The sequence below is a fragment of the Cololabis saira genome, chromosome 6 (assembly GCF_033807715.1).
Source record: "Cololabis saira isolate AMF1-May2022 chromosome 6, fColSai1.1, whole genome shotgun sequence".
NCBI classification, from domain to species: domain Eukaryota; kingdom Metazoa; phylum Chordata; class Actinopteri; order Beloniformes; family Belonidae; genus Cololabis; species Cololabis saira.
The window spans coordinates 7969653-7988398 of record NC_084592.1 but is presented as its reverse complement, the minus strand read 5'-3'; the positions used below and the strand labels follow the sequence as shown (position 1 = coordinate 7988398).

Sequence of the window (18746 nt, the reverse complement as noted above, 5' to 3'; positions counted from 1 at the left end):
TGACCCCAGGGTTACTCCTTTTAAAACCCGAATATTGGGTCATGTAAACGCCAAACGGGATATCTCCATCAAACGGAACAGGAATTTGTTTTCTGCGCATGCTCTGTTGGCAAGGAATCCTGGTCTTTTGAGTCCAGGAAGTTCTTATAAACACGGAGAAACACAAGACCACGCCACACTTTTGGAGTGAGGAGGAGACTAATCACTTCATAAATGTAATAAAGGGTATGAACATTTTGGCATTTGTAGATGGTAAAGAACAGGGATAGCGAGATTTACAAGAAGGTGAGCGAAAAGTTGCGCAAAGTAGCATTTGTTTTGAATTTGGATACAGGAAGAAGAAGCGGAAATGACGGTAATTGCGTCATCACGTTCTCCGCGCGTCGCTGGTTTGATCCAGATATCCCAAATGATTAATTACCATGTAAACAGGGATAACCCTGTTAGCTCAGGCATGTAAATGGAATATTCTGAATGTTTCAGTAGCCGGAATATTATCAATAACCCAAATTTTGACTGCATGTAAATGTAGTCAATGTTTCGGTGAGTTGGGGTCGTTGAGGTTTGTGACCGTTTGTTCTTCTATCCAGATTCCTAGGACTCGGTATCCTGCTGCCCTCCAGGTTTTAGATCTTCCCTGCTCCAACACCTGATCCAACCCAATGGATCACCAACAGTTTATCCTCAAGGTCTTTAATCATCCTATACACGGATCCCCTGAGGTCTCAACACAGGTTTGAGATGTTTAACGTGCTGTTGCAACACCTCGAACCTTTACTTTTCCCATCATGCCGCTGCAGACTTGTTCACCTGTTTGCGATTATTGCTGTATGACACAATTTCAGCTGATCATCAGCTGTCACACAGATGCTGAAAAAGCAGAGCTAACGTTCAGCTCAACAAGCAAATAAGGAAACTATCCCAACGCCCTGTACACGTTACCAGTGGAGAGCGGCGTATACGCAAACATTCAGGCGCTAACATGAAACAGGTGTTTAATTCAAATTTCTGGTTTCAAGCTTCAAGCTTCAAGTTTTATTGTCAGATGTGCTATGAGTTCAACATACAGCACAATGAAATTACAGTTCTATCTGACCCACAGTGCAAAATACAAGTAATAAAATAGAAGCATAAAAATAAACAGTCCACATTTAAAAAGACATGAACTAAACTTGAATGTTTACAGGAGTATTTACATGATGAAATAAAATAGGAAACAAATAGATTTTAAATAACTATATAAACAGTGAGGTAGTGCAAATAAGGGCAAATGAAATGTGCAGTCCGTGAGTTCTTGAGGGGGGGTTAGTCTGTAGTCGAGGGCAGAAGACGGCGTGTCGCTAGAGCAGGGAGGGAGTTGAGTCTTCTGACAGTCTGCTGGAAGAAACTGCCCTTGAGCTGCTGGATTTGGCCCGGTGACATGGCAGCAGGCTGAAGAGGCTGGGAGGTGGGGGGGTCACCTGCAATCCTGCTGTTTATGCTCTGGTATGACTTTCCTTGCATCCAAATAAAGCTAGAAGTAAAGGAAATCAATTCAACACAAAACAGGAACAGATAAGTGAAGGAGTGCAAGTAAAAAAGACTAAAACTTAAAGGGGACCTTTTATGAAAAACACGTTTTTCTTGCTTTAACATATATAAAGTGGTCTCCCCTCAGCCTGCCAACTCAGAGAAGGAGGAAAGCAACCAAATTCTGCAGTGTCTGTACAGCCGCCCGGATGAGCCGTCCAGTGTCATGTGACTTCTACGAGCTGTTCAGATTCTGCTCCCGTCGTTACGTAACGACGGTAGCGATGCGTGAAACCACGCCCACAACTAACTCCGCCGGCCAGGGCTTCCGCCATTTTTTCGTAGTGGTGTATCGCGTCATTCAGGCAGCCAATCAGCACAGAGCCTCATTATCATAGCCCCGCCCACTCAGAATCCTGCATAGATAATGAGGTTAGAGAATGGGAAGATAAAGACATGGATCAGAGGCTGAATTTCTAATTTATTTAGCAAATAAAATCAAAAGCTTGTTTTTAAGACATTCAAGGCCTGTTTAAAATAGGCATTAGATGCCATAATAGGTCCCCTTTAACTAAACAAGAAACGAAATACTTTAAAAAGACCAATTAAAACCATGACAGTTGGTATGAGGTGTTTGTACTGATGAGCTGTGTTTGATTTCCATCAAACAAACTCGACTTTTGTCTCGTCGATCCAGGTTCCAGAGGTCTTCTGGTTGGTTCAGGTGCAACCTTGTTAACATAAGTCCCCCTGATGTGTTCTTCTCGAGACTTTCTCCCGGAAACAGTCGCAAACACAACATGCATTTTTTATGCCCTTCCTGATGCAGCGCTGCAAGTACGGGGAGAACTTCACACGGCTGGGAATCCAACCAGGGACCTTTTAAATGGGAGGCAATCACCTTCCAACACTGATGGGCAGAAACAGCTGCTTCTCTAAGATCATTACTGATGTCCTTCCTCCTTGGCATTATGTCACAATACATCTAAGTGCTCCAAATCGGCAAACAGCCCAAACATCTACTATAATAAAACTCCTCAATACCTGCTGATAATCAATTAATGGAGTTTATGTCTGTCCACCCCCTCAACTAATAAACAAATTAACAAAAAGAGCCTGATATGGAGCAATTTAAGGTGGTATTTATCTCTTTTTAAGACCTGGTAAGGACAGGATTATGGTAGCATGGGGGAGTGTGTTTGTGTAAGTTGTGGAGACTCCGAGCCGTGGCTGCAGTCAGCTGCGTGCCTGCGCTGGACTCTTCCCGCCTCTCCTGTGAGGCAGCAGTCTGCATATAAAGCAGTAGTGGCGCAGCGGTAGAGGACAGAGCAGCTGGAAACATCTGCAGGGGCTGCAGGATGCATGTGTCAGCACTCCTCTGGATACTCGGCTTCTTGCTGAAGGAGGCGCAGGCGTGGGGCTACAAGAACGGGATCTTTCATAACTCCATATGGCTGGGTAAATCTTTCAACGTGGAAACTCTTTGTTTGAAAGTCTGTTTACTTTATCTTCTTGAGATAAGGATCACTTGAGCAGAAGAGTTTGTATGTATGATTTAGAGTGTATTTCATGCTTCCTATTCCTCTTTTAGAGTAGTTATTTATGCTTGTGGGGACTAGCTCAGGTTAGTGCACAGGACAGCAGTCCGGCAAGTTTGTGCCAAACAGCAAGATTTACAACCTGGCTGCTCCGCACGAGGCCTGTAAACAAGTGGAAATGACTTCATCGCCAGCAAATCTCCGGATAGGAGATTTCATGAATGAGTGCTTCCAGTGTGATAGGATGCGCTCCCTCTCGAGTGTTAAAACTGAACAGACAAGCTGCTGATCAAAAGATCAAAATATCACCTGGTGGCTCATCTGTAGTTGTCTGCCAGGATGTGAAGTCGTGCATGAACTGAGCCAAGCCAGGAGCAGCACAAGGGTCCATGTTGGTTACCTCAGAAAGTAACTGTCACTACTATAATAGGCCGGTTGTCGTCACTGTTTTCAACAGGAGAACCACACTTTCACCACAAAGCTTCATCCAAAATATTCACCACATCTTCTGAGTATCTATAGAGACATCACAGAATATGACTCACATCTGAAAGGCTTTGTAGCCTTGAAACTGGTTAGGACTGCGTGTAAGGTGGGTTCAGATTTCTTCAGATACAAAGCAGCAATGCCAGCTAAAAAGAAACAGACCTTGACTTTTTCACGTTGCTTTCTTGTTAACCGCAGTGAGATCAGTTCATTTGTACCATCAGCAAAAGAAAATGGTACTTTTCAAGTGGGTTTGCAGTGTTATTATGACGCAATAAATGTATTTGAGATGTTTCTAAACCACCTCTGTGGGGCTCTGTATCCAGCAGCATCGTCTCTACTGTGATGAAATAACTGTCAGATTTGAGGTTTTTGTAGGTTTAAATGGCGCAGACTCCGATTGTGATTAAGTTGCTGCTCTGAATCTTTGTGTTGATTACATTGGCTGCATTTTGTTAAACACAAATAAGTACAAAGAAAGCAGCTCCAGGTTTGTACGCCAAGTAATTACCATCACCGCTTTGGAGATTTTTCCTGTAAATGTAAATGACGGTCTGGATCCAGATGCTCAGCCAGATGTTTTTTTTGTTGTTTTTTTTCTGTCGTTCCTCTTCGACAGAACAAGCCGCTGGAGTTTACCACCGGGAGTCGCGTAAAGGGAGATATCAACTGACCTACAAAGAGGCCAAGGCGGTCTGCAAGTACGAGGGCGGGAAGCTGGCCACCTACGAGCAGCTGGAGGCGGCGCGTCAGATAGGTGAGCGCTGCCGGCCTCCCGGAGGAGAGCCGGGGCTGGACTCATCCGTCCAGCGTCCTGACGCACCGGCGCTGATTCCCTTCAGTCACAGGAGCCTGTTTGATCTGTTATCCCGATATTATCTCATCAGCAACACACATTATCAGCCACTTCCTCCAGATGCAGACAGCATGGCTCGCGGTTATCTTGTCTATCTTCCGTGAAACACATTAAGTCTCAGTTTGGAGGACGGCGCCGTGATGTAGTTTGGACTGCTGGAATGCTTTTAACATGTAGACGGGGGGGGGGGAAAGGTCAATGGGAGGCAGCGAGTCTGGCTCTTCTTTCCACAACTGGGTTCCCCGTTGCATGACCGCGGCGGATTTGTAGACAATCCCATAAGTACTGTAAAAGCCCGTTAATGCCGTGCTGAGTGGAAAAAGTCGCCACTTTTGTCCCACAGGGATTAAGTCCAGCCTCTGGCTCTGGTTGCGTCCCTGTCAGTGGTCACGGCCGAGCTTTCCCGACTGGAGGCCCCTCTTTCATCCAGCATCATCTGAACTCGGAGTCAGAGTGGCGGCCAGCCGGCTTCCCTCCGGCCTCCGTCCTCGAGCTGCTGGAGGAGATGAAAGGGGGATGCGTTTGTGGCAGACTTGCAGGACAATGGCGTGTTTCTTTTCTTTTCCTGTCTCAGGTTTCCACGTGTGCGCTGCAGGATGGTTTGACAGAGGACGCGTGGGGTACCCTATCGTCAAAGCCGGCGCCAACTGCGGGTTTGGAAAAGTCGGCATCGTCGACTACGGATACCGGCTAAACAAAAGTGAAAAATGGGATGTTTACTGCTACAACCCAAACTGTGAGTACACCAAAGTTTGGTTTTGTTTTGTGATTTAACGCCAGACAAACTTATCAAATAGGTTCGTGAGCAAAAAGAAACATCATCAGTATCTTGGCATCTCACTCTCAAAACCTCCCTCAAAGAACGTCTAAGTAAAAGATCTGGCAGTGCATTTAGATGCTGCTCTGCTTCACGCCTGCTTTAAATGACTGGATCAGCATCAGCTTGGCCCCCGTGACTCTTTCAGTGGCCCACTGGTCTGAGCCAGGTGTGTTTAGTGCAGGGAGACGCCGCGGCCCCAACCTCGCTGGACCCGGGTCCTGAGGACCGGAGCCGTTCTTATGAAACTTCATCCCTCACCGCTGATGTTCTGCTCCAGTTCACAGTCTGCGTCTAGATAGGTGCAGTCAAAACCCCAGGATGGGTTCTGAGAGGAGACAGGGACATTTAGGTAGGACTCCATCTGGGTATTTTTGTAGCAGATTGCACAGTTGCTTGTGTAAAAGTACATAAGTTATAAGTAGCTTAGGGTAGTATGCAGTTGTGGGAGTGGTTTTGGTTCCTAATATGAAGTTTTCTGGGTCTTCAGTGGCATTTTGGATACGAAACAAAGAGAAACATTCATTTCATTATATTTTGATATTTTCATGCACTATATAAAAAATAAAATAAAATAGAATTGGTGTCAATATCATATTCTTCTGCAACTCTGAAAGAGAAGAAAGCACACAACGGGCACACGAACAAGAAAGAGAAGGACACGTTAAAACACAGAAACACAGACAAAAACAGCAACGATACCAGGTCTCTCAAACTGAATCAAGACTAGGCTTCTGCGATTATCTGTCCCCCAAAACCGTAGATTTGTGAGCAGGTGTGTATGCAAAAGTGAAAACAAGGTTTTACCTGACCTGCAACTATAGTGGAGGAGGGAGGGCACAACCACGCTACCCAAGAGACCAGAAGCAGACAAGGAAGAAGCCCGGGCCGAGGCCACCAGCGGCCCCACAGAGGACCAGATGAAGGAAAGAAGGAAATCCCCCCTCCCAGCAGGTAACGGAGGGAAGCCCCGGGCGGGGCCCCCACGACCCCGGAGGGACGCAGCCAGGGAGCCCATGGCAATGGACCAGGACGCCGCCGAGCATCAGCTACCCCCCCCCCGACCCGGCAAAAGGCCAGCCCGCCCCGAGAGACGGTGCCACTCCAGACAGCCAATGCTGGCGGGCCGGCACTTGTCCCGATGCCCAAGGTGGAAACCCCTGAGCCAAAGGCGTGCCGAGCTGCAGCAGGAGGAAGCGGAGACAGGCACGGGGCGCATGAACCCCCCCAACAAGGAGCCACCCAGACAAGCCCAACAGCAGAGAGTCCCAAACCCAGGCTAGACAACGGACACCCATTCACACTCAATAACCCTTTTAAAACCCGAATATTGGCAATAACCCGAATTTGCACGGCCATGTAAACACTACTAACCCCTTTGAATTTGAATTTGAATTTGCTCATATTCCGGTTTTTAAAAACCCGAATATGACCCCTGGGTTACTCCTTTTAAAACCCGAATATTGGGTCATGTAAACGCCAAACGGAATATCCCCATCAAACGGAACAGGAATTTGTTTTCTGCTCATGCTCTGTTTGCAAGGAATCCTGGTCTTTTGAGTCCAGGAAGTTCTTATAAACACGGAGAAACGCAAGATCACGCCACAGTTTTGGAGTGAGGAGGAGACTAATCACTTCATAAATGTAATGAAGGATGTGAACATTTTGGCATTTGTAGACGGTAGAAAGTACCGGGATAGAAGATTTACAAGAAGGTGAGCGAAAAGTTGCGCGAAGCAGCATTTGTTTTGAATTTGGATACAGGAAGAAGAAGAAGCGGAAATGACGCTAATTGCATCATGATGTTCTCCGCGCGTCGCTGGTTTGATCCAGATATCCCGAATGATTAATTACCATGTAAACAGGGATAACCCTGTTTGCTCAAGCATGGAAACAGATTATTCCGAATGTTTCAGTAACCGGAATATTAGCAATAACCCGAATTTTGACTGCATGTAAACGTAGTCACAGACACTAACATACACTCACTGACAAAGACATGGACAATCATTCTCTCACCACCCGCCAACACTCCCCCCCCAGGCAGCATGGCGAGCCCATACCTGGGTGTGACTAATGCAGTTAAAAAGACGTGAGGAAGGGGAGGTCAGGCCACCAAGAGTGCCTGTGTGGTGTATATCTGTTGAACGTAAAGATGTCTAAGATTTATGAAAACTGAGGAGCAGGCGGTTTCAGGATATGTGAGACAGCCTCTGTCACATCCCGGACCCCCCAACCCCTCGGGTTACTATGTGAATGTGTGGATGAGTCATGTAGAAGAGCAGGAGGAGGGGGGGCTGAGGTTAGGAGGCAAGGCCAGCTGGTGCTGGCCTTGATAGGCACACACGCTCCCCACAGACTTTCGCAATAGACAATAATTTTGAATTCATAAAACTGTTATTTATTGGAAAAAGATCCCAGCTCAGGCTCAGCCACAGGCTTTATTCACAAGAAGCAACAGCAGACTGTGGGAATACGACGGAAAGATGATATTCTGGGTCTAAAACCTTTCTTGAACAGGGCTGAAGAAAGGACGGTTTCTATTGAAGGAAAGTTGATCAGTGGATCAGCAGATGCCTTCGTAGGGGACGAAGCTCAGTTGAGTCGTTGGTTTTGATTTTATTGTAAAATGTTTGACATAGAATCACAAATACCTCAGCTCTTGTGCAGTCTTAGTACGAGACACAGAGCTCTTGTTTACATTGAAAAGTTTTGGAGAAAACGCAGGATAAACCGCTCGCTGGCCCTTGGATTGTTCAGGAGTTGCTTGTTTCTTATCTTTTTGGAACTGGACTTTTATCACGTTAACTTTTATTTTGCCATGTTGCTTTTACTGCTTGAATATGTTATTAGTATTTGTTCCCATGTTAACATTTTACCCCTTGCAAACTTGTGTTTCTTTGAGTTTTGCGTTTGCTCAGTAAAACTCTTTGGTTTGTATTTGTGCTTGAAAATTGCTGCATGAACGCAGTTGTACTGAGTGGACCAGATTGTTTTAATAAATGCTACGGCCCGAGCTTGCAGTATGAGAAGAATGGAGTCTTAAGAAGCTCGGCATGTGGTAAAAATCAAACTTGCATTCATATTAAGAGTTTCACAGAGGGGGGCACGAGAGCCGAGTGCCAGCTTTACTTCTTAGTCTCCATCCTCGCAGTTTAAGGGAGTGTAGTGGGCAGACTGAAACCACAGGTCCACGCAGGAAGTTGTCGTCACGTCAGCCTCAAGCCGGCCCTCAGGGATGATTAAAGAGTGGGGGAAGACAATTTCTTGTCTTGACTCATAACCACAATCTCAGTCCCGCCCTGTGACTTATCGTGCCCAAAAATAAACCAGCCTAACGTGAGAAACCGCCAGCAAGTGAGGGACAACTGAGACGCCAGCTGAGTGATTTTCACAGAAAAACACCTGAATGGTGACCAAAGTTCATCACAAATCGGATTCCTTCAGATGACCTCTCAGCTTCAGATTGCTTTAAAACTGTCTCCGATGATACGATGCAGGGGTCATAGTGGAATCAGGGTCTGCAGCTGTCCAGGCCCTGAAGCAGTGAGACAACCTCGATCTAAACATTTGTTTATTAGATTTTACAGTTTAATGTACAGTTCAGGCCCTGAAGAAGTGAAGCAGTCTCAACGCTCCCACCACCTGCTTGACAGCGGGAATCAGGTTTTTCCTTGGTCCACAACAGGGATGTCCTGCTCCAGTCATTGGGGGACGCTGTCCTGCATGTTTCCCTGCTTCCAATTAATGTTTCATTAACGAACTCTTGCAGACCTCGATGACAAGCCGATGATGATCCATGTATCTGAATCAGGTGTGTTGAAGCAAGGAAACATCTAAAACATGCAGGACAACGGCCCTCTGGGACTGGAATTGGACACCCCAGCTCTACACCAAACATGCCCAGACAACGCAAGCTGTTTCCTGCAGATCCCAAAATGAAATACTGGACTTCTTCAGGATTTGATAAAGGGATTTAAGGTTACTATTACTGCAAAATAGATTTAGCTCCTTAGATTTTTTGGAGAGTTTTTTTCACATAACCTGTCTGAGTCAGAGATATTCACAATCTTAGAAGAAGATAGATACATGAATGTTATATGATCTGAGTCTCTTAGAGGCAGAAACACCCGCTGTTATTTAATGTAAATGTACTTTATTTATATAGCACCTTACATCGACCTACAGGTGAACCAAAGTGCTTTACAGAATAAACATACAATCAAGACAAAATGTGCTTGCAGAATAAAACAAGAATAAAACATACCATCAAGACCGAAGTATAAAAAAGTGTTGCCTCACTACTGGGTATTAAAAGCCACCCTGAATAAATACGTTTTCAGTTTAGATTTAAAAGTTAATGCTCCTGTGACAAGAGAAAGATCTGCAGGAATCAGTTAAAAGAAATGCTGCATAAAAATACACAAATGAACATCTATCCATTTACTTCTGTTTATCTGGGGTCGGGTCTAAGCAGGGAACTCCAGACTTTCCTCTCTCCATCTTGGGGGATCCCAAGTTGTTGCCAGGCCAACCGAGAGCGTGCCCTCGGTCTCCTCCCAGTGGGACATGCCCAGAAAAACCTCACCAGGGAGGTGTCCAGAAATCATCTTCACCAGATACCCAGCCACCTCATCTGGCTTCTCTCAATGCGGAGGAACAGCAGCTCTACTCTAAGCTCATCCCAGATGATCGAATTTCTCACCCTGTCTCTAAGGGAGAGCCCTGTTTCCCTGCTACAGACAGCAAATGAGGGTAGGAACGTACCAAGACAGACTGATGCTGAGTCCGTATCACTGCAGATGCCACCCTTATCTGCCCATCGATCTCCCGCTCCATCCTTCCCTCACTCGTGAACAAGACCCCAAGATACTAACTTGACCTCCTCCACTTGGGGCGGTATCTGATTCCCAATCCGGAGAGTGCAGTCTACCTGTTTCTGACTGAGGACCATGGTCTTGGATCTAGAGGTGCTGATTCTCATCCCAGCTGCTTCACATTTGGCTGTGAAACACTCCAGCAACAGTTGAAGGTATTGGCCTGATGAAGCCATCATGACTACATCATCTACAAAGAGAGAGACCCAATTCTGAGAAGAGTCCTACCCCCACGGGAAACTACTCCAACTTACAGTCGACAATGTGGATCAAGCTCTGACACCAGATACAGAGGGACCGAACAGTCTGTACAAGGGATTGTACAGCACCTCATATTCCAAGAGAACCCCCCACCAGAGGCTCAGAGGGACACGATCGGATGTCTTCCCTAGTTCACAAAGCACAAGTAGACTGGTTGGGCTCCTAAACTCCCATTCCCCCTTGAGGACCCTGCTGAGGGTGTGGAGCTGATCCACCGTTCCATGACCAGGACAAAAACCACACTGCTCCTCTTGAATTAACAATGATGGTAAAAAAGCAAACAAAGTAAACTAATGTAATAGCCTGGCGACCTGTCCAGGGTGCGTGCCTGCCTTTCACCTGGAGAGAGCTGGGATAAACTCCAGCAGACCCCGGGGACCCTGGGTAGAAATAAGCAGACATACGTGATGCAAAACAGAATGGTAGGGGTTTCCTTAAGGAAGAAAATCTATCTGAGGTTTCCTACATCTGCTGTCACATGGAAAACACCTAATAAGGAGGCTAATAGTGAAGTCCATGATGTGGAGAATTGAGGAAGTTGGTGAGAGTTGTAGTGTCAGGACCGGTGATCAGAAGGCTGGTGAAGCTGACCGTGGTGGCGTGGGAGGACGGGGCATGACAATATACAGCATAACTCGAACAGAAGATCAAATGTTGTAAGAATTAAGAACACTTACTTAAGTTTTCATTTCAACCCAACAATCAAAATCTGTCCAAACTAAGGGATTTCTTAGCTGCCTTGTTTCTGTGTGGGTTCTTCCTTCTGCCCTGTATTACTTCTAACACATTTATATGATCTGTTGTCAAAGTTTAAAAAATATTCAGTCTATATATTTTCAACTATTTCATTAGTAGGGTCACCGGATATTGCAATTAAAAACAAGCTCGGAGGCGCACTCTGGTGGGAGATCTATGTAACTGCAGCCTTTCATCTCGACTAATTGACTTGCATGCAACAGTGTAGAGATGAAGAGATGCTCGACTCTCATCTGGAGCTCTCTGTTTTTGATGTAAAACAAATTGGTCTGGTTATTGTTTGCTATAGTACGCTGTAAAATTAGATTGCACCAAAGTTTCCACGTTTGAGAGGATTTATCACCATCTGTGTCTTGTGTGTCTGATAGCGAAGGAGTGTGGAGGGGTTCTCACTGACCAGGAGAAGATCATTCAGTCTCCCGGCTTTCCTGATGAGTATCAGGATGAGCAGATCTGCTCATGGCACGTCCGAGTTCGTCTGGGTCAGAGGATCCGCCTCCGCTTCCTGGAGTTTGATGTGGAGGACGACACGTCCTGTCTCGCAGATTACCTGGAAATATACGACAGCTACGACGACGTCTCGGGCTTCGCTGGGAGGTGAGAACTGTTTCTGCAACAACACATCCCAGCACTTTGTTCTTCACTGGTGCAGGCGCTGGTGTCATTTAAGGATTTACGTGTCAACCAGAGCTGACACTAATGACACTCATGGTTTATCATATTAAATCTATAAAAAAGAAATGTAATGATCAGAAAAGACTAAGACTAAATTTCAGGGCACATGACACATAGTTTTCTTGAATGAGTTTCTTTGTTGTTGATGTAAAATGTTGCATAGTCAACAGATGAATGCAAATTCTTTAACACTTATTTAAAGAAATTGCGCTAAATAGAGACATTCATTGCTCTACAATGATGATCCATGTAAGTTGCTTTGGATGAAAGTGCTAAATGAATGCACTGGAAGTTAAAGCAATACTGTTGAAGAACTAGATGTTTGTGTTCTTGGGGGCCCTACGTCTCTGGTGTAGCTCAACACTCTTGTAAATAAAGTGTAAATACATGCAGATTTGTTTACTGAAGCCGGTAAAGCAATCAAAGCAAACAGAACCAGCAGAGTCTACTGAATAAAGCCTGAATTATGGTTCCGCGTCAAAACGACGCCGTGTCTACGGCGTGTGGTTTTTGGACACGCAGAGGACACGCCGTCACATGCGCCGTCAGTGACGTGCACCTCCCGAAAATTGTAACTACGCGTCGAGGAGACGCAGACCACACGCAGACCGAGAGGGCTGTGATTGGTTCGTTTGAAAGCGAAGCATTTCCGGTTTCCGGTTTGAATCAGTAGTGAACTTCCAGGGCTTTTTTCTTCGTTTATATGTGATTTTTTTTGTTTTTGTTTTTTGCACAATAGTTGTCCTTATTTCTTTGATTTACTGTGACCGGAAAAAGTCGGATAAACCATTCAGAAAAAGATCGCTAACTAGTGGCCGCGGGGGGTACTGCACCGCGACCAAACGGAGAGACGGAGAAGTCAGAACGATTCGTGACGGCACCACGGGTGCGCCGTGTGCTCTGCGTGTGTGTGACGCAGAAGTATACTCAGCCCTTAAGAAGTATTTAACAGCAAGGACATTTGAGTTTGGTAGATTATTTCTTTGTTGTAACAGTGCTTCTTGGCAATAAATCGTATACTGTTGGAAAGCCTGTTTATTTCCCTTTTAAACAATAACGCATTTGTAGGGAACATGCATTTATGGGATGATCAGCAGAGCTGAGTATGTGGGTTGTGCTCCTTCACCACAGCGCCACTCCTCCAGACCCTCAGGAAGTGGAGTCGTGGAGTGGTGTTGGTTTTCCGGGTCAGGTCATCATTCAGGTGCACACCCAGGAACTGGAAGTCAGATACCTTCTCCACATCCTTCCCATTGATGTATATGAGCTGGGGTTCAGATCTGTTTCTCCTGAAGTCCATTATTATTTCTTTGGTTTTTGTAGTATAGAGGACCAAGTTGTTGATGCAGCACCATGATGACAGATTTTACACCTCGTTCCTGTATGCAGGTTCATCTCCCCCTGCCATGAGCCTGAGCACTGATGGTGTTGCTTGGGTGGGTGGAGGTACAGTCATGTGTGCGGAGAGTGTAGAGCAGGGGACTCAGCCCACATCCCTGTGGGGAGCCGGTGTTAAGCCTGAGGGCAGGGGAGAGGCGAGGCCCTACTCTGACTCTTTGTTGTTGATTCCTGAGGAAGTCCTTGATCCAGAGGCAGTTGTTATGCTATGGAAGGCTGTGGCTATGGCATCCTCTGGTGGGGGTTGAGTGTGGGTGGAAGTCTTTGAATAATGTGGCTTCTGATCAGTTTCTCAAAACACTTCATTCAGAGCCGTCTGGGAGATTTGTGAGGCCCTGTGCGAAAAGGCTGGGGGGGGCTCTCGCGCGTGAGCGTAGCGAGCGTGCATGAAATTTTTGGGTGTCTATATGCGCAATTTTAACTCTCCAATTAGCAAAATACTGGATACCTTCCCCTGCCTCATCATCATCTCTTGCCTCAACGCGGGGCCCCACGGCTGCTTGAGACCCGGTCGGATCAGTGATTTTTGTAACAAATTTATCAAACAAGCCTTTCAGAGGGGCATTAAACTCTTCCATTTTCTTTCGTATTTTTCTTTTTTCATCCCCTGATGGAAATTTCCTGAATCTGTCTCGTTCTCTCGACATTGTGGGACAGTTTGTTCCAACTCCACCGTCTGGATCAGACTAGCTTGTGTCTGCGCTTGGTCTGATCAGTTGTATTGAACAACAGACACGCGTCATCATTGCACATATATTTATTGATATGCACAGACTAATACACATTTAGGTCTGTAATGGAACGTGACTGTTGATATTTATAAGGGAAAAAACGAGAAAAAAAAACGAAAAAAAAAAAAAAAAATTGAAAAAAAAAAAAAAACGGCCCATAGCGCGAGGCCCCGTAGGCCCTACGGTCGAACGGTTCGCACACCCCTTGCAGCGGCTCTGACTTCATTATGACTGGAGTGACAGCCACTGGCGTTCTTTCTTGGAACAGGGATGATGGTTGAGGACTTTAGGCAGGATGGGACAGTGGCCTGGGCTATGGGAAATACTGAATATTTTGCTAAAGTCCCCTGTGAGCTAGTCTGCACAGTCTTTTTAGGACCCTATCAGTGACACCGTCAAGTCCTGCTGCTTTCCTGGGGTATACTTTTCTGAGTATACCCTCCTCGCTTCCTGTTCCTCCACCTTGAGAAGGTGGCATCTACTGGTTGTTTGTTTAGGTGGTTTCAAAGTGGGCGAAGACATAGTTCAACTTCTCCGTTAGTGCTGCATCTCCCTCCACAGCATTGGGTCTGGGTTTGTAGTTGGTGATGTTCTGGACCCTCAGCCACACCTGCCTCCAGTTTGTGCTTTGGATGTGATCCTCAAAACCCTCAATCAGTGAGAGCCTGGTGGCCTGGTTTTTACCCATGTGATGCAGCCAGGCTCAGCCATTCCCTGCAGGAGAGACCATATTGGTTGGATCCAACGTGTCGAAGGCTGCTGAAACTGGAACCTATTTGATTCCAGCTCTAATTACATTTTTTTTTTCCATCTTTCTCCAGGTTTTGTGGCGATTATTTACCAGATGAAATCATCAGTACAGGTGAGCGGCTCTCCTCATGTATGTGGAGATATTTGCATGGATCTTTAATTTGAACCAAAACGACATCCCACACTAGAGCAAAAACAAACTCAAAGCATGTTTTTTTCTTTCCGTGTTTCAGGAAACGTGATGACGTTGAAGTTCATCTCTGACGCGTCGGTCACTGCCGGCGGTTTCCAGTTACAATATGATGCCTTCGATGCCTCTTCGTTCCCGCAAAATTCCACCGGTGACTTTGACTGACAGTTCATCCTGTTTATTAATGTATTATTGTTTTTTTGGTCCTCGTGATATTTGATGAATGTGTCGTTGCGGTTCAATAATAACTTAAATAAACAAGGCTGAATTGTGAGTTTTTATTTTTTTAGTGTTCTGGCAAAATAAAAAATCTGGAATTTGTGTTCACATGTTCTCAGCTTAACTCACAATTGCAGATTTAGATTTTAACTGTTTGTTTCACATTATTTAATAGGAAAATAACTTCAGGAGTTTTGAAAAAAAAAAAGAAAAAAAAAAGGTGACTCTTACCCACCTACTGTTGACCCAATGACAGCCGGGTCGGCTCCAGCAGTCCCCTGTGAGACTGAAATGGACTAAAGCAATGACAAAATATGAATGGGTGTGATAATATAATGCCTTTTTATCTGTAGTCTGATTAATAAAGCATCTTCATCTTTATGTTTTATCAACTTAAGCCCTATAATGCTTTAATTTTGAAACTATTCATTAGTTTGTAAATATCAGGTTAATCTAGAGGTTTTTTTAATAGCTTTGCATAAATACATGTGGTGTAAGACATCATTACCTTCATGATAATATTATCTGTCCTATTTATTTGTTGGCTCAACTTTAACTCTTCACCTCTACTTAGAGGTACAAAGGAAGGACAATACTCCTGCCTTGAGTTGAGTAGTACAATGATACAATGTGCCCTCCTCATGCAACAGGACAACGATCTAAAACATGCCAATTAATAGCATTGCTGAAAAATTAAGAAAACAGAGAGTTACGCATAAACAAATGTCCAAAAGACCAGAAGCAATACTTTAAGGACAAATGGCAGAAAATCTCTCCCACAACAATATGAGAGGCTGATAATCTCACACAGGAAACAAGTAGTTCCAGTTATTAACTCACTAAAGATGGATGTTCAGACTTTTGGGGGGTTTAAGAGTGTTCAGCAGTCTTACTGTATGTGTGAAGAAGTTGTTTGTGAGTCTGGCTGTTCTGCTCTGCAGGCTGGAGGATCTTCTTCCAGATGTCAGCAGTGAGAACAGTCCATAGTGGGGGTGGGGGTGTCTCTGGTGATGTTTTGACCCCAGTCAAACAGTGTTTTCTTGCAGTGTCCTGGACGGGAGGAAGTGAAGTCCCAATAATTTTTCTGCCGTCTTCACCATCCTCTGTAGTGACTTCCAGTCCGAGGCACTACAGGCCACCGCTCTCTATAGTTCCTCTGTAGAAGATAGTGAGAATTGGAGGGGGAAGATGTTCTTCCTGGACTGTCTCAACGTGTGATGGAAGAAACATTGTCTTGACCTAATAATGTCCAAAGGTTTTAACATCTCCAAGGTTACAGTGACAGATGTTGCTCTGTCTGACCTGTCTGGTGTTTTCTTTGAGAGTTTTATTAATATCTACAGAAGCTTCCAGACAGAGATCATCAAGAAGCGGTAGATGAAAATACCCGAGAAATGTTTATTCAGATCTCCTCCACTCACCTTCAGTTAATGAGCTTGTGGATACACTCAGTGGTAAAAGTATCAGTATTATTGATACCATTGCTCCCACCAAGGGGAAGGTGATTACTGCTGAAAAGAAACCAACTACACGGGTCAGAGCTGAGTGTCGAAAAGCTGAACACAGGTGGTGGAAAACTCAATTACAGGTTAATTATGTCATCTATAAAGAGAGATTGAGCATATATAATATAGAACTGAGGAAAGCAAGACAATCCTATTTCTCTGATAGCATTGTCAGAAACAACAATTATGCACCTTACAACAACCCCCTGAGTTAGTGGACCCTGAACTTCTATCCAACTGTGCCTGCAATGAATTTGACTCTTTCTTTACTGACAAAATTCAGAAAATCAGTCAGTCAGTGCTCCTATGCTAGACGCAGGATATGTGCCCAATCTGCGTCCAATGAGAGAAACCATGACACAATTCTGTCCAGTCACGCATAAGAACATAATATACATTATACACCACCTGAACTCCACCACTTGCTACTTCGATACTCTGCCAACAGAGGTTTTTTTTAAGTGCTGAACATTGTATGTCCTCAGATCTTCTGGACATTGTAAATACGACTCTGCTTCCAGGTATCTTTCCTCAGTACCTAAAAAAAGCTGTCATTAAGCCACTTTTGAAAAAGAATAGTCTAGACCAGGGGTGCTCAATACGTCGATCGCGATCTACCAGTCGATCGCAAAGGTATTATTGGTAGATCGCGTGACATTAAAAAAAATGACGTCATCCTATCATCCATCCCATCTTTTGATTGATATACAGGGCAGCCAATCAGATGACATCTGAATTTTGTCTGAGGTCATAGGTCGCTGAGCAAAACAACTGCGCTAAGTGCTAAGTGTCAGCGAGTTACGGCCAGTTTTCAGCCTTTGGTTTTTTCTAGGGCTGAAACGATTCCTCGAATAATTTGAGTAATTCGATTACAAAAAATGATCGAGGAATTTTCTCTGCCTCGAGGAATCGTTTAATTTCTTTTTTTTTTTCGTTTAATTTCACCAGCTCAAATCCTCGTATTACGCCCGGACTACATTTAATGCGACACAACGCGCTGACGCTGCGCCATACATCCATGCGCTACGCACGTTAAAGGGGGAAGAAAGAGGCGGCGGATATGTTTGGTTTTAGTAACATGCCATGCTCAGGCAGTCTGCAATGGCCCAGACGGGAGACACATGTAGTTCAGTGCTTAACTTTTATTTTTAATCCACGCTATATTCTTCTGGTCCGTTCTCCTATGTTCCCCCTCTAAAGCCAAAATGATTGTTCCGCGTTACAGTTTTTCTCGATTGCTTTGACACATTTTGCACATCATGGGTCAACTTTATCTAGTGCTCTCACCTTCTTTGCACAGCAAGAGTCCTCTCTGGCGAATCAGTTAACTATTTCTCATTGCTTTCACACAATTTTCTTTGACTTTTAATACACTTTTCAAAACAGTTAACACACTTCTCACAAAGAGACACAAAACATAACTCATTTACCATGGCAACACATTGCAGACACTTTGTAGCAGCCAATTGGAACTGCTCTCTCAATTCAAAAAATTATCAGCACCTATGTGAACTCTCTTTGCAAAACAAAGCAAGTAGTCCTCAACCTATCAAAGAGGTCAATAGCTTGAAGTTGACACCAAGCATGGCTCGAGGAAGACGTGGACGAGGACAAGGAAGAGGAAGAGGAAGAGGAAGTATGTAGTATGTTGTCAGTTGTAAAATAGTCAATACTATGAGGGTGTTGAACAAAAGTTGATATTGATAGCTGTGGTTTCAATTTTGTTATCCATCGTTACAGTAAATAAATGAGAAAACACACATGTTCAATTGAGAAAAAATTGTAGGTTTTGATGGAAAAGTTTGGTTTTGATGGATGTGTGACAAGTTTTGAGAAAGTGGTGTCATTCTGCAAACATCATAAAGTGTTTTGGTTATTTCAGCTTCTGTTAAGGGCTTTGTGTGAGCTGTTTTGAAAAAGTAAACTGTGAATGGAAAAATGGGCCAAAACGATCGAGAAAAACTGTAAATCGACGCAGAGTCTACGCCGCTCTCCGGCGAGGGCGGAGAGCGGCGGTCCGGCTGGCGGTGCTGCGCTGCCGTGCAGGCTCTCCACGGCTACGCCGTAGCCTACGGCGTAGGGTACGCAGCGACTAGGGTTGCCACCTTTCAGAAATAGAAATAAGGGACGCCCCGATTTCAGCAGCGCAGGAGCCAAAAAAAAGCCCCAAAACTTCTA

At 44.8% G+C, this 18746-nt stretch overlaps 1 protein-coding gene across 1 annotated transcript; it reads left to right on the top strand.

Annotated features, from left to right (window-relative positions):
- The first annotated feature begins 2842 nt into the window (after window positions 1–2842).
- Window positions 2843–15426, top strand: tnfaip6 (tumor necrosis factor, alpha-induced protein 6). The gene is made up of 6 exons (XM_061723161.1): window positions 2843–2967; window positions 4153–4290; window positions 4964–5125; window positions 11469–11697; window positions 14726–14766; window positions 14888–15426. Exons 1-6 carry the CDS (start codon window positions 2868–2870, stop codon window positions 15007–15009), a joined length of 792 nt encoding a protein of 263 aa, XP_061579145.1. The 5' UTR covers window positions 2843–2867; the 3' UTR covers window positions 15010–15426.
- Window positions 15427–18746: the final 3320 nt, after the last annotated feature.

Excerpts from the sequence above, each read along its gene's own strand:
- tnfaip6 (XM_061723161.1), top strand. The coding sequence starts at position 2,868 with ATGCATGTGTCAGCACTCCTCTGGATACTCGGCTTCTTGCTGAAGGAG. Across the intron at positions 4,291-4,963 it reads GGAGGCGGCGCGTCAGATAG|GTTTCCACGTGTGCGCTGCA; the intron begins GTGAGCGCTGCC and ends TTCCTGTCTCAG. Across the intron at positions 5,126-11,468 it reads TTACTGCTACAACCCAAACT|CGAAGGAGTGTGGAGGGGTT; the intron begins GTGAGTACACCA and ends TGTGTCTGATAG.